Genomic DNA, 13394 nt, shown 5'->3' with positions numbered 1-13394 from the left:
CAGGCATAGGAGGGGATCTGCATTGTGATGTGGTGTGGGTGTAAATACGCATCAAAGAAACTAAACTTAAAGAGCCACATGCAGACACGGTACCAGACAAGTAATGTTTTGATGCTATATGCATTTCTCCCGCGTCTGATTTTCCGGCTGCGGCTTTACGGGGGAACTCGTGGGTTTGTTTACCGAGCGCTCATCCGTCCTCTTTTCCAGCCCTGACAGAATCTGATAGGTGTCAAAGAGAATTTTATGTTTTCTTCTCAACTTCTGGTGTCTGCTTTTTTTCCCTCTTCCCCTCAAAAGATGATAACATGTCAGCCGCCGAGGGTTAAAGGAATGAGATTATCTTATTACTTTTATGGTCTTTAATCTGCTCAGTTTCGAGCTGCTAAGGAGCACACCCTCGTTTTCAGCAGCCGCGAGACGGGCCAGATTGAATTAACGGCGACGTCCTTCAGATGCGTTTATTTTGTCAGCAGATGTTGTTTGCGTATGACACATCAAGGTTAAGACTCAAACTTTGGCATGGCGCAGTCACGCTTCATTTACCGAAAGCTCAGATACGTATTGTGGAGGGAACAGCGAGTGTGAGACCCAGAGCGAAGAAGGAAGGGGGCAGCAATTATTCATGAGGCAGTAAACAGAAACAGTGGGAGGGCAAATTGTGCCCCGTGTTTCTCATGCGGCACTGTTAGTGAGGCAATGATCAGGCAGAGTTGCAGCGAGTGCATGATATTAAAAAATGCAATTAAAACACATTGATATGACTTTGTTTTTTTAATGAAGTTCAGTGTCGCCAACACAAGCGCCGAGCAATAAAATGAGATTTTTATCACAATGCTTATGAGTTATTCATGTTTGAACTGCAGAAGAACCTTTAACAAGGCGAAAAAATATGCATGTATGGATTTCAAGTAGTAAACTAGCTGTTTTTCCTCTGAGGTTTAATCGTTTGAACATTTTAGTTTCAGTTCATTTTACTGTCCTGTATGTGTTACATTTCAATTTTCTGATGGATTTTAGTCGCTCAATTTGGTAATGCTTTATTTCATGGGAACCAGAATTTTAGTTTTTGTCTATTTTTCGCGGCTATAATATGAAAAGAAAAAAATCTCATAATTATATTTAAACCATATGTCAACATTGTCAAAAATATATATTTATATTGGAAACTTTATTTTCCAAGTCTTCTTTATCGTATATTTGCATTTATAACATTTTAACCTTTTTGTATGTTCAGTTGACCTGCTGTACACTGTTAACATACTCAAGATTACGCTACCAATCACTAACCAGTTAAAGACTTAATTAAGGAAGTGAACCTATTGGATACTGTCTTCGTTTAACTTTACCTTGTAGTTACTGTACAAATTAGTTTTAGTTTAGAAAGTTTTTTCAAGGAGTCTTCTGAAGAATTTACAGTCGTACAGCAGTTGAGATCTACTGGGAACATTAAAATAATTTGTTGCAAAATAAAATCTTCAAACCCAATAATTTACTGAAATTTGCATTTGCAATCCTGCAGAAAATGTTATGCTAATTTATCAAAGTAATGAATATTTTGAAAGATATAATTTAAATTTCAGTTATTTTAATTTGCCGATGACCAGGGTTTGGAGCCTGGGGCAGCTTTTTGCTATTGTTTTGGATTAAATCGAGGCGTTTTTCTCGCTGCTTTTGCATTACTGAGAGCCTCGTTTTTGTGCCGGAACACTCTTGCTTGCGCTACAAATGATTTGGTTCTTACCAAGATAAAAAAAACTTAGATTTAGAAGTGTTAGATAATTCATCTTGGTTTAAGAGTTATTTTCTTATTTTAAGTGTTCAACATGCTTATTTCTAGATTTAACATGCAGCAAGATAATTTCCCTCAGATTTAGTGTTTTTATCTTGTTTTTAGACACCCCTTTTTTGCACTGTGCAAATGCTTCAGTTTTGAAAAAACTTCAACCCAGATCAGACCAAAAGATCTGTGTGTCCAGTGTGTTTGGGAGCAGGCCTTCACCCTGAGTCAGCATGTTCTCTCCGCCTGTCAATTTTATATGCTTTCTAAAAATATGTTTAAAAAAAATAATGGTTAGGCTAAGTACAGGTGAATCTGCGGTTGCCTAGCAACATTTTTTTTTTTTTTTTTAAGAAGCAGCCAACTGCAAAAAGCTCTCTGTCTGATCAGGCCCTCACTGGTCAGTCCTTGAGAAGCTACAAGAGCACATTTCTGTGACTCCTTCAAAATAAAAGCTGCCCAGTTCTTCACCTGTTGAACGTTTTTAATAGAAGAAAGAAGAAGAAGAAATTACTATTAACTAAGTACCATTTTAGTATGGCTTTGTGAACAGGAGACAGTGAGAATAGATACAATTAAGAAGGATGTTACTGAAGTACATACTGTTTAATTTCTTGCTATTTACAATGGCAGCCACTGATAATCAAAACTACTATATAAAAGTGATATTAGAATGTAAATACATTGAATAGCCATTGCTGAAGTAATGGAGACCATAAGTACTTTGACCACCTACAATGACAACTACTATATAAAAGTAATATCAGAATGTAAATACATTGATTGCCATTGCTAAAAAAAAAAATAACTCCTAGACTATAACTACTATCAAAAAAATGAATAAATAACAGAACTTGCATCCAGTATTGGAATGAAACTCCACCACTGAACACAGAAGTAACATCAAAATGTAAGAGACAAACTAGACAAACTATCAAATAAATGAATAAACCAAAAAAAATGGAATGGCAGACGCCGCCAGTGATAAAATGAAAAACGACTATATATAGAGAGAGACCAGACATACTGTCAAATGAATGAATAAATAAAAATCTTATGATTTATAACTTTAACTTAGAAGGCTTTTCCCTGACATTTACAATATTCGCTGAGCCAAGAAGATACTTTCCCGAAGTGTAAATAGTCTCAAAGATGGCATACAGTTTGCTCAGATATTGGCATTATTGAGCAAAACTTTAGCATCGCTGCACAGCGTGGTGGGCGTAAGCTGTGTACTAATCTCGAAATTGAAAGCAGCAGGTCCACATTTTCAGCAGGGTAACTTTGCAGTTGGCCAGATTGAGATGTTCTTCCCTGAGGAAAGTGTGAGTCAGAACGATGACATGATATTCAAAAACTAAAACTAAGAGCATTAACAGATGACAGCATGCGGTCCGTGATAAAACTGCATGAGGCGCTGTCATTAAAATGAGTGCAGAGATGAAATTGGGACAAGCTTAACTTTTTAGTAGCTTTAAATGTGTTTCTGTGTTTTCTGTCCCTCAGCGGTGAAGACGGACCAGCTTCAGACTATTAAACGGGAGCTCACTCAGATCAAGATGAAGATCGACTCCTTGCTGGGACGCCTGGAGAAGATCGAGAAGCAGCAGAGAGCCGAGTCCGGTGAGGAGCAGAAGGGCGAATCAGAAAGGAGAAAAGAGAAAGGGACAGCCAGCACTGAGGGAGGGAAATTAAGAGCACAGGCTGGCCATAAGTCTTGGTGACATTGAGAGAGATAAGAGCAGTAGAGCTCTCCGTCATAACAGCAGACAGGTGTCAACGCCACGCTGACTCGGTTTATATGGGAGGTCTTTATACACGCTTGGCACTGCAGGACAGTCTCAGAGTGCAGCTCACTGTGAAGGTCATTTAGACTTCATGTTACAGTTTCTCACCAGGCGTGTTCCCAATGTTTTATTCAAACTCTGCAACTTTTTTTTTTTTTCTTTTTAACTCTGTTGTGACAGAAATCACCCGAGCCTTGGCCGTCCTCCAGGCAAACTGTGCGTTTGTTCCAAGTGAGAATGAAAACTTCACTTGATTCTAGAACAAAACCACAAAAAAAATGACAAATCCAAGGTTTCTTGGTTTGGCGCAGAAGGTTGTTTGTGTCGAGCGGTGTGCAGCTAGAAGCACGCCGAATAAAAAGTGCCACGAACTGCTTAAAGGGACAGCTGACGAGGTCATTTAGAATAAAATGTTTTTAATTGCCCTGAAATCTGTACTGCTAAATATGTTTGGTGTCTACCATCTGTATTCGAATATGACTTGGGGCTTTGTCCCTCTGTAAGATTTTGTAATCAATTAGGAAAACAACAGGCAGCAGGGCAGGGATGCCAGGATTGATGAAATTTGCTCTTTTTTCTTTGGTTCAGTTCAGCCGGCTGAGTTCTAGGGATTTAGAGAGGTTTTTTAGTGTTTACCTAGGCTGAGGCTGTACGGATGATTGATGATTCTTTTAAGAAAATATAGTATGTTTTCTTCAATAACATGTAGTATATTTTGCCCTCTGACTGCTTCCTTTTGTTCAAAAACAGAAATCATGAGCCATGATAATGATAATGATGTAATTTATTATAGCTGTTTATTTATTTACATACTGTGTGTTCAGACAGACTGTGAAGCGAAGTTTCGAGGCAAATGCATACAAAGTCCATGAACAGATGAGAATTCACCCGCGGCCGTGCACCTTGGGTCCCAGAGCTGTATAAATCTGCATCAGAAATTCTCCGAAAAATAAAGGAAAGAGCAGAACAGGAGTTTCTGCTGAGTTCTGAAAACAAAACATACAAAGACAAGTTCGGTGTGTCAGTTTCAAGGTAGAATCGGTTAGAATTTTGGCTATTTGCAGCAAACATGACACATAATTTGGTTTGTGGGTTCTTCTCAGAGCACTTTTATCCCACAAAATTGATAGATCCAACGGATAATTGTCTCATTTACCACAGAACTTTAGTGCATAATGAAATGAATGAAATTATAGACAAAAAAAGCTATTCAAAAATATAAAAATGTAAGCTTCACTAAGAGTTTAAATTAGTATGTGCTTGTTATTATCAATTTAGACTCTGTTCTTGAGTATCACAATAGATCGCGATACGATTCCATTGAAAGATGATCAATGATCATAATAAATTATCATTCAGCCCTACCCTTGCTGAATCTTTTAACTATCTCTGAAATGTGGTTTTTTTTAAACCTATACTAGCCAAGCTTGCTCAACTGTGATTGGAGAACAGAGCAAAAGGGGGTGGGGCTTAGGGTCAGGCAGTTAGTTGAATTTATGAAATGCATAAAAGTTATGGAAGTAAATCTGTGTCATCGGATTGTGTAACACGCACTCTCTTCACAATATGATTCCATCAGACCTTATATCTACATTGTCTAACTCAAGTCAGCACCTATGCAAAGTCCCATTATCTTTTACAGACATTTGTTATTAACTAATAGGGTAAAACATTTCGTTTATGCTGCATTTTGCTGAACTTTCATTCCCCTTTGTATCATGCGTCAGGCACTTCCCTCAAAACCTCAAAGTTTTTCTCGTACATACGAGTTCCTATCTCATATATACGAGATAAACTTAGGATAAACTTTTTTTTTTTCACTTTCAGGGCTTGCGCTTGCTCTTCTTGTTTGATGCTGGGTCCTCGGATGTTAACGCCAAATTTTTTGCAGTTTAATTTTTTAACGTTGAATATTTTGGCCTTGAAAACCATTCAGATACATAATTTCAATGCATAAATATTCAGTGCTAGAAATTCAATGGCTTTTTCGTTTCAAAATCCAATGACACAGATTTACTTCCATAAAAAGTCAATTAATCAAGTGAAAGGCTAAAAAAAAGATGCTTTGAGTTGCAGCAGGATTTGGCAGCTGGAGCAGACAGCTGCACTAAGTGTGTGTCCGTTCTGTTAGATGATGAATTAGAAAGTGTTTGGTGTTGACAGGGTGTGTGTCACTTGTTGAGGTCAAAGCACTTCTGTCCATCTGAACGGAGCAGAACAGCCTCTAGGGGGCAACACTTTGTTTCTGCACACATTTTGAAAACAGAAAAAGGCAGTTTTCCACTGCTGCGTGAACCAAAGGAAACTGTGACTGATCGCACGGTTCTCTTTGCCCTTCTTTCTGACTCAGAGGCTCAGAGAAAGTACGAGGACAACTGCGACTCCCTGCATGAGGAGTCCGTGTCAGAGACGGCGGAAAACTCCGGGGAGGAGGGCGCCGAGGGAGCGCTGGACGTGGAGGCGGGAGAGATGACCGATGGAGGCGAGGACGACTACGACGAGGAGGGCAGCCACCATCTGGTAAGAGAAACGGCTGACAGGCCTGACAGGGAGGAAAGAGAGCACGGCACTTTGGGAGATCTCAAGTGGGCAGACAGTCTTTGCCTTCTGAAAGTTAATTTTCCAGAATTATTCATGGCCACAGATCTGAGAGAGCGGGGCTTCACATGAGTGAATGGTGAGAGCGCGCGGACTGACAGTTTCTCCCTGTCGACCCCGGCTCAAACACCAGAAGGGAGGCTCTTCACAGGCCCACACACACTCACACTCCGGCTCGCACACGCACTAACAGGCTGTAATTAAAGCAGAGGGCTCAGGACACAGAGAAGAGCATCGGAGGCCAGACCTGCATGGAGCGGTGTGAATCTGACTGTAAAGAGGTGGATGAAGAATAAGTTTCCTTTCACAAGGTCACTGAAGGAGCACCGGTATAAACAAGCCAAGTCAAGCAGATTTGATTATATATTATAATGTAAATAAATAATGACCTCTAGCATGTCAGATTATGAAAAGAGCCCAAGGTGAAGTCTGCATATTGCTTGTTTTGTCCAACCAGTCATTTATTTTAAATGTATTCCATTTAATATTAATACTGTATATTGACAAGAATATGGCAATACGATTCAATACATTGTACATGCTGTTCCTTTTAATGTTGCACATGAATGAGTGATATGCCAACCTCTGCTATGAAAAGAACTCCAAATTTTTTCAACCAATACTAAATATATTTATGGTAATTTTATTGTAGCTATTTATTTCATTATTAATCAGTGTTCCAAATTGATAGTTAAGTAACTTTATGAGACAGATTTACCGTGATGTTGCTATATTTCTAAGAAAAGGGACGGTTCCACGAGGAACTTTTTCAAAGTATTAATATTACTTTAGACAATTTCTGATAGGAAGATTGATCTATATAAGCTTTTAATTCCTTACATCTTTTGGAGCCCGTGTGAGAGGCAATTTGGTATCTGTAACCAGATACCCCTACACTAATAATTAAAAATGTATAAAATGTTGGATGCAGCATCACATTTTTATTATTAATATATTAACTATTTCTACATTAATTCTTGCCACAGTCTTGGTGTGAAAACACTAAAATGAGTCATACTGTTCGGGTTGCTGATTTAAAGTTTATTTGCCAAATGTTGACGATGGATTTTGTCACCTTAACAAAATTAGTTTGAAATATATTTTTCAGTCACAAGTTTAATTCACACGTACTTTATTATAAGTTTTTTCTTTACTTTAAAAAGAAGCAGAGGACCTTGTCTTTGTACAACTTTCAAATGAAAATGTCACACAAACACTAAAGCTTTTTAATGCATTTAAATGAATTCAAATGTCTGGCCTTTAAACTTTATGGAGCAATGTTTTAACAGTAACCTGTATTCTGGTGGCTTCATATTATACAGCACTTCAAATATTATTTCCCATGTATGTATATATATATATATATATATATATATATATATTGAGAAGTATGCAAGAAAAAAACATAGGGCCACTTAGTTTTGTCTCACTCTGCACAGTTTTTCAAGTTCAAGCATCAAAGTAATTATCCTAGGTTTCATGTGGGCTCAGCTGTGCAGTGTGGCCATGCTTCTGACCATGCCTTTTTTTATTATGCTATATTTATTAGCCATTAAGCAGGTGAGCATGGGCTTGCTATCCTTGATGAAAGCTTGGTGCCCCCGCTAATGGAAGACATTATTTTTCAGAGACATGGCGGAGGAGATTTATTTGTTTCCTGAAGGTCACATTGATCACACATCGTGATAATGTACCACAAAGACCGTTCCCGCAGGTTGGCGTGGCTGCTCTCGTTGAGCGTATATCAGCTTTGACCTTTAGAAAAGATTAAATACAACCTGTGTGTTGAGACGCGACATCACATCGGTGATTTCAACTTCCCTCTCTTTCTCCTTTCCAGATAGAGAACCACGTATCGGATATTGACAACTGAGACCAGGTAAGTTTTAATCCATTACAGCATCTGTGAGTTTGTTCTAGCAGACTGTTAAAGGTCCTGCAGCCTCTCGCACCCAGTCTTCATTAAAAGCCTCTAATTCAGTCCCCATTAAAAGCCTCAGCCACTGAACTGTGTCCTGAGCATCTCTAAATATTCGTTAATCATCTCCTAAGTCATAAGCTCCGTGACATTTAGAAGACCAGCTCCACTGAAGGGCAGCTAATGCCGAATTCAACAGAGGGAGCAATAATGGCATTGCAATGGGCCAGAACTGCCCATAAACAACATTCATCTAATTGAATTGTGTGGAAGGGGGTACGAACGGCGAGGCCTAAGGTAAAGAGTTTCCTGCCTCCCGCCTCTCAGGGTGTGGGTAATGATGCGGCCACATCATCAGTTGGCTCGCTGCTGGCTGCCTCTTTGTAGCGCGAGTGCTTCGCTGTGTTTATGAGTCGCACACTGTTGATGTTTCACTGTCTTCTTTTGCTTCTGGGCGAGCAAAGGACATCCAAACAGTGGCGGTGTACATTTTAGCACCTGGTTTTGATCTACTTTCAGTCTTTTGACACAAATGTTTGGCAGTTTTAGACCCATTTTGTCATTTTATTGTTATTATTAAGAATAAAAATGTAAAAAAAAATAAAAATTGGCTCTAATTTTTCCAAACGGTTTATTTTTTGGTGAAGTTTTAAGTCGTACATGTGGAACAAAGTGATTTTTACAGAAATATCGACATTTTACACATTGTTTTGGTTACTTTTTCCAATCTTCATAACCTATGATCCATTCAAGGACTGTCGGAAAGTTCAAATTTATTTATTTTTTGGTGGGGTTTTGGAAAATTAGCCTATTGGCTTTTTTTCTGAGAGTTAGATTAGATGAAATGGTTGCAGGTTGTAGTTTTAGTGACAGCAACATGTCTTTAGATTTTGCTTCCAAATGGTAGATTAACATGACAATTCACCCCAAAATCATGATGCATATTTTTCCTCTTACCTGCAGTTCTATCAATCTAGATTGTTTTGGTGTGAGTTGCAGTTTTGGAGATATCACCTTCTCTTGAATATAATTGAACACTCTTCTTTTGCTGCTCAATGTAGTAAAAATAGTACATTCAAAAAACAGTCTGTTTCTAGAAACCATGACCCAGTTACTCAAGATAATCAAAAGACCTTGTGACCAGTTTCAGTTTTCTTTTTACCGAACTACACACACCAAACATTTCACTGCTCATGGACGAGAGGCTACTTAACTGAGCTGAGTCCATTATAATGGAGAGAGGGCGGATGTCTGATATCTCCAACACTCTGCAACTCACGCCAAAACAATCTGTATTGATAAATAGCATGACAGGTGAGAGAAAAAATATGTATTTTGATTTAGGGTGAACTGTCACATCAATCTACCATTAGGAAGCAAAATCGAAAGAGATTTTGCTGCATCTACAACTACAAGCTGCAACTAGTTCTTCTAATGTAACTCTCGGAAAGAAAACCAGTAGGGTCATTTTCCAAAACCCCACCTAAAAAGTATATTATTTTAAAATAAATCAAATTAAATCCACCATTTACCATGGAAAGAAACTCTGAAATTTGAACTTTCCAACATACCTTGAACTTTATTTTCACGTCTCAGTTAAAACTTTGCCAAAATGAAACCATTGGGTATAACTAGATCCTGTTAAAAACATTAAACCATGACTGATTTTGCTAAGACAAATGGTCACATGATAAATATTCACTGGAAATCGGACAGAGCTTCAGGCTGTTTACACAGAGCTGAGAGGAGAGGACAGGAGAGGCTGTAAATCGAGATTGTAAAAATGCAAATAGTTCAATATGTATAGCATGTGCAGACCCATTTTTTTTTTTATATATTCATGCCACTTGTGGGCACTTGGAAAGGTGTTGTCTGTATAAATTGATTCCAATTTTTAAAAATTATTTATCAGAGAAATTCAACTTCAACTTTTTTATTTTGTAATGATTTATGTCATTATAATTGTGTTATTCTGCACAAAACATATTTTATTCCCACTTCTAGTCATGATTGTGCTGATTCCATAGAGGTGCAGGACTTATATATTGCAGTGAAATACAATGCCAGTGCGTCAAATGTAAAAAAAAGCAAAAACGCCCTGAAACTGCTTGATGGGTTAAGATGAAATGCTAAAATCCTTTAGTGAATTATAAGATTGAGATTAATGGCACATGTCAATAACCTATAAACATGAAAGAAACCCAACTGAAAGTATAGTCAACATCACATATGTTACATTATCTTTTCCTACAGGTTAGCATGCTGGCCTGACTGTTATTGTATCAGAGTTGCATGAAATTAGTTGCACTGTTGCTTCAAAGAACTGTCAGCTGCACTCGCAAAAATGTCCACAGCTAACCTCACCTCACACCTTTTTCCCCAACTTGTGTCCCAGTTCTATCCAACCTCTTAAAAAAACACGCTACACTTCAGTTTTCCCATTTCCTTTCCGCATGTCTGCCTTTTTAAAATTCTATCAGTAGCCGATTCACAAAACCTCCTCACAGCACATACATTTAAAAACCTGAAAATCCCACTCGCGCTTGTGAAGAATATATGAATGTTTTCCGCTCGCAGGCCTACCAAGGATAGAAAATCACAGCGAGAAGAACCTCAATAAGTCATGTCCGGAAGGATTAGAGAGGCAGCTCCGGCTACCAGCGAATATTTCTGCACTTCCCAAGATATTTCTGAGGCCATTCAAAACGGACAAGCTTTAAAACTCAGCCTAATCCTCATCAGATTTACAGCATTATAAATAGCCACCATGTTTGAGGAGGAGACACAGTCCTTACAATGTGTTTTCATCAGTTTTCTCCTTTATCACTTCAGGGTGAGGCAGCAGACACCCCCTCCGGTCGGAGGTATTAGAATTCATCATCACCTTCCAGAGACAGAAAAGGATCTCGGAGGGATCAAGACTCTCATTCTGGACTGTAAGTTGTGTTCAAGAGATGCCTAAATCACATTTAGATGCCCAACTGCACAGCACAAACCCAACGTGATGTGCTCTCTAAAGAAAATGTATTCAAGACCCATTTTAATGCATTGGCCTGAGTTCACCTCATGGATATTCTGTGCTACTTATATTTCATTGCAAAAAAGGCTGAAAAAAAAAAAACATAAAGGGAAGAAAAGGCTTTTGCTCAGATTTATACATTGAATTAGGTCGAAAGGAGGGTACGTGACATTGTTGAACCACTGCTGCTTTTATGAAATGTGTTTGCGCTGTAATTTCACTTCTGTTGTTTCTCAAAAGCCCAAATGAATGAAGGACAGTCGGAGCATTCTGCAGTACAATATTCACAAAATGAATGAAACATCGGTGCCGTCTAGTTCGGATTTGACTCATGCATAAGCCAATAGCTGCGAGCATAACTTTATCCAGCTTTATCCATTTATCACACAAATGCCCTGTGGGGCTGTTCCATCATATATTCCAACTCCTGCCAAGTTGCAGAAGCAGAAAGGGCTTCCTGTGGTAGAGAGCCAACGCTGGCACAGGCCTCCTGCCAGGGAGCAATGCCCTAACGTCTCAATGCACTCCTCCCTGCTCAGTCTGTGCATCCCAACATGGACTGCTGCTGTTCAGGAGCCAACGCCCTTTCTCCTTCTCCTTCTGCTCTCCCATCTCCTTCTGCATTCTGCAGCCATTCTGTCTCATGTAGGCAGGAGAGCAAGGCAAGGTTTTTCTTAAATTATAGATTGGGATGCCTTTATATTATGGAAGTGTGTGATCTGTGATTCAGATGGAATATTCAAACATGATACAATGGCTAAAGCTGCCTGAGAACAACCATAATAAATGGTAACAAACTCTGTTACTCTTTTAATAAGAATTTAAAAAGAATTTTAAACTGTGGTCAGATGAAGCCGAACTGGCCACAACTGGACGATTTTTCAACTCATTTGGTGCCGTTTACTAACATGATGATGTACATGATTTCTACCAGTTTCAGTGTGTTTACAGTGCTGCCATGTGGAGCTGCCAACATGCAAAAACCTCAGATGCAGCTTGAGCTTCAGCTTAGCGATTTTAATTAACCTGATTATAAATAAATTGCTGCAAAGGGAATTGTGACACCAGTGACTGGATGTCACCATGTTCTACTGTTAATTATTTGCATCGTGTTTGCTCTTTTTTTTTTCCCAATATGGAACAGTGTATATTTATTCCAGACAAACACTACGCTTACATGCACAAAATATTCAGTTTTTTGCCCTTATTCTGAAAAGACAATATTCCTACTAAACTGTAAGAACTAATTGGCAAATGCGTATAATTCTAGGACCTATCGGTTTGTTTTTTGATTTCCATGGGGCTTAATCAAGAAGTGCAGCTCAAAATGCCTCTGAACAAACATAGAACCTATCAGAGCAACGAAGCTTTGAGCAACATGTGCAAGTTGGAAAAAAAATAACATGGGCTCATGGGACCAGAGCAAATAAATATGAGCTTGGCAGATTCCACTGTTTTCCAGGCTTACTAAATTGTTTACATGGCTAATAAAATAATTAATATTCCATTAACTCTTGTTTACATACAGCCATGTGAAATAGGATTTTTTTTTTTTTTTTTTTCACCAGTGGTGGACCTCTTTCATTCCTGCAACCACCTTCTTAAAAAGGTCAGCGTTGCGATATTTATGCAAAAAAACTGTTGATATCAAAGTCCTTCATAATTTTGTTTAGGTTTTTCCTTCTGACCAGAGATGTGGGCTTTTCTTTTGGGTATGCACCTCTACCCCAATCCTGCAAACTGTTGGCTTGTTGGTTTGTGTACAACAACAACAACAACGCACAGAGATGACCGTAAACAGGCACCAGGCCATAAAGTGTCAGAACTGTAGTAAAAACCTCAATTGATGCACGTTCCAAATGTTCTGTAAATACAGTCATGGAAAAACATATTAGACCACCCTTGTTTTCTTCAATATCTTGTTCATTTTAATGCCTGGTACAACTAAAGGTACATTTGTTTGGACAAATATTACGATGACAACAAAAATAGCTCATAAGAGTTTAATTTAAGAGCTGATATCTCGCCATTTTCCATGCTTTGCTTGATAATGATTTTGTTTATTATCAAGAAAACCATGGAAAATGGCGAGATATCAGCTCTTAAATTAAACTCTTATGAGCTATTTTTGTTATTAGATTTGTCCAAACAAATGTACCTTTAGTTGTACCAGGCAATAAAATCATTTTTTCCATGACTATGTCCAAAGAATGCTCCTACAAAATAAATAATCCCACATCTTAATCAGAAAATATGTATTAAGAATAAGGCCTAATTACAAAATATCCAATA

At 38.3% G+C, this 13394-nt stretch overlaps 1 protein-coding gene across 5 annotated transcripts in view; it reads left to right on the top strand.

The window, feature by feature from the left end:
• LOC131961781 (RNA-binding Raly-like protein) overlaps positions 1 to 13038 on the top strand; it is a 125002-nt gene extending 111964 nt beyond the window's left edge. For all 5 annotated transcript variants that reach the window (XM_059326672.1, XM_059326670.1, XM_059326671.1 and 2 more), the window contains 4 exons: positions 3287 to 3403; positions 5918 to 6087; positions 8006 to 8044; positions 10916 to 13038. In XM_059326672.1, coding sequence (XP_059182655.1) covers positions 3287 to 3403; positions 5918 to 6087; positions 8006 to 8038 — 320 coding nt within the window. In that variant the 3' untranslated portion in view covers positions 8039 to 8044; positions 10916 to 13038. The remainder of the gene's footprint in view (positions 1 to 3286; positions 3404 to 5917; positions 6088 to 8005; positions 8045 to 10915) is intronic.
• Positions 13039 to 13394: the final 356 nt, after the last annotated feature.

Source organism: Centropristis striata, chromosome 23, assembly GCF_030273125.1.
Source record: "Centropristis striata isolate RG_2023a ecotype Rhode Island chromosome 23, C.striata_1.0, whole genome shotgun sequence".
Lineage (NCBI taxonomy): Eukaryota > Metazoa > Chordata > Actinopteri > Perciformes > Serranidae > Centropristis > Centropristis striata.
Note: the sequence above shows the minus strand (reverse complement) of the source record. Positions and strands in the feature narration are given on the sequence as shown.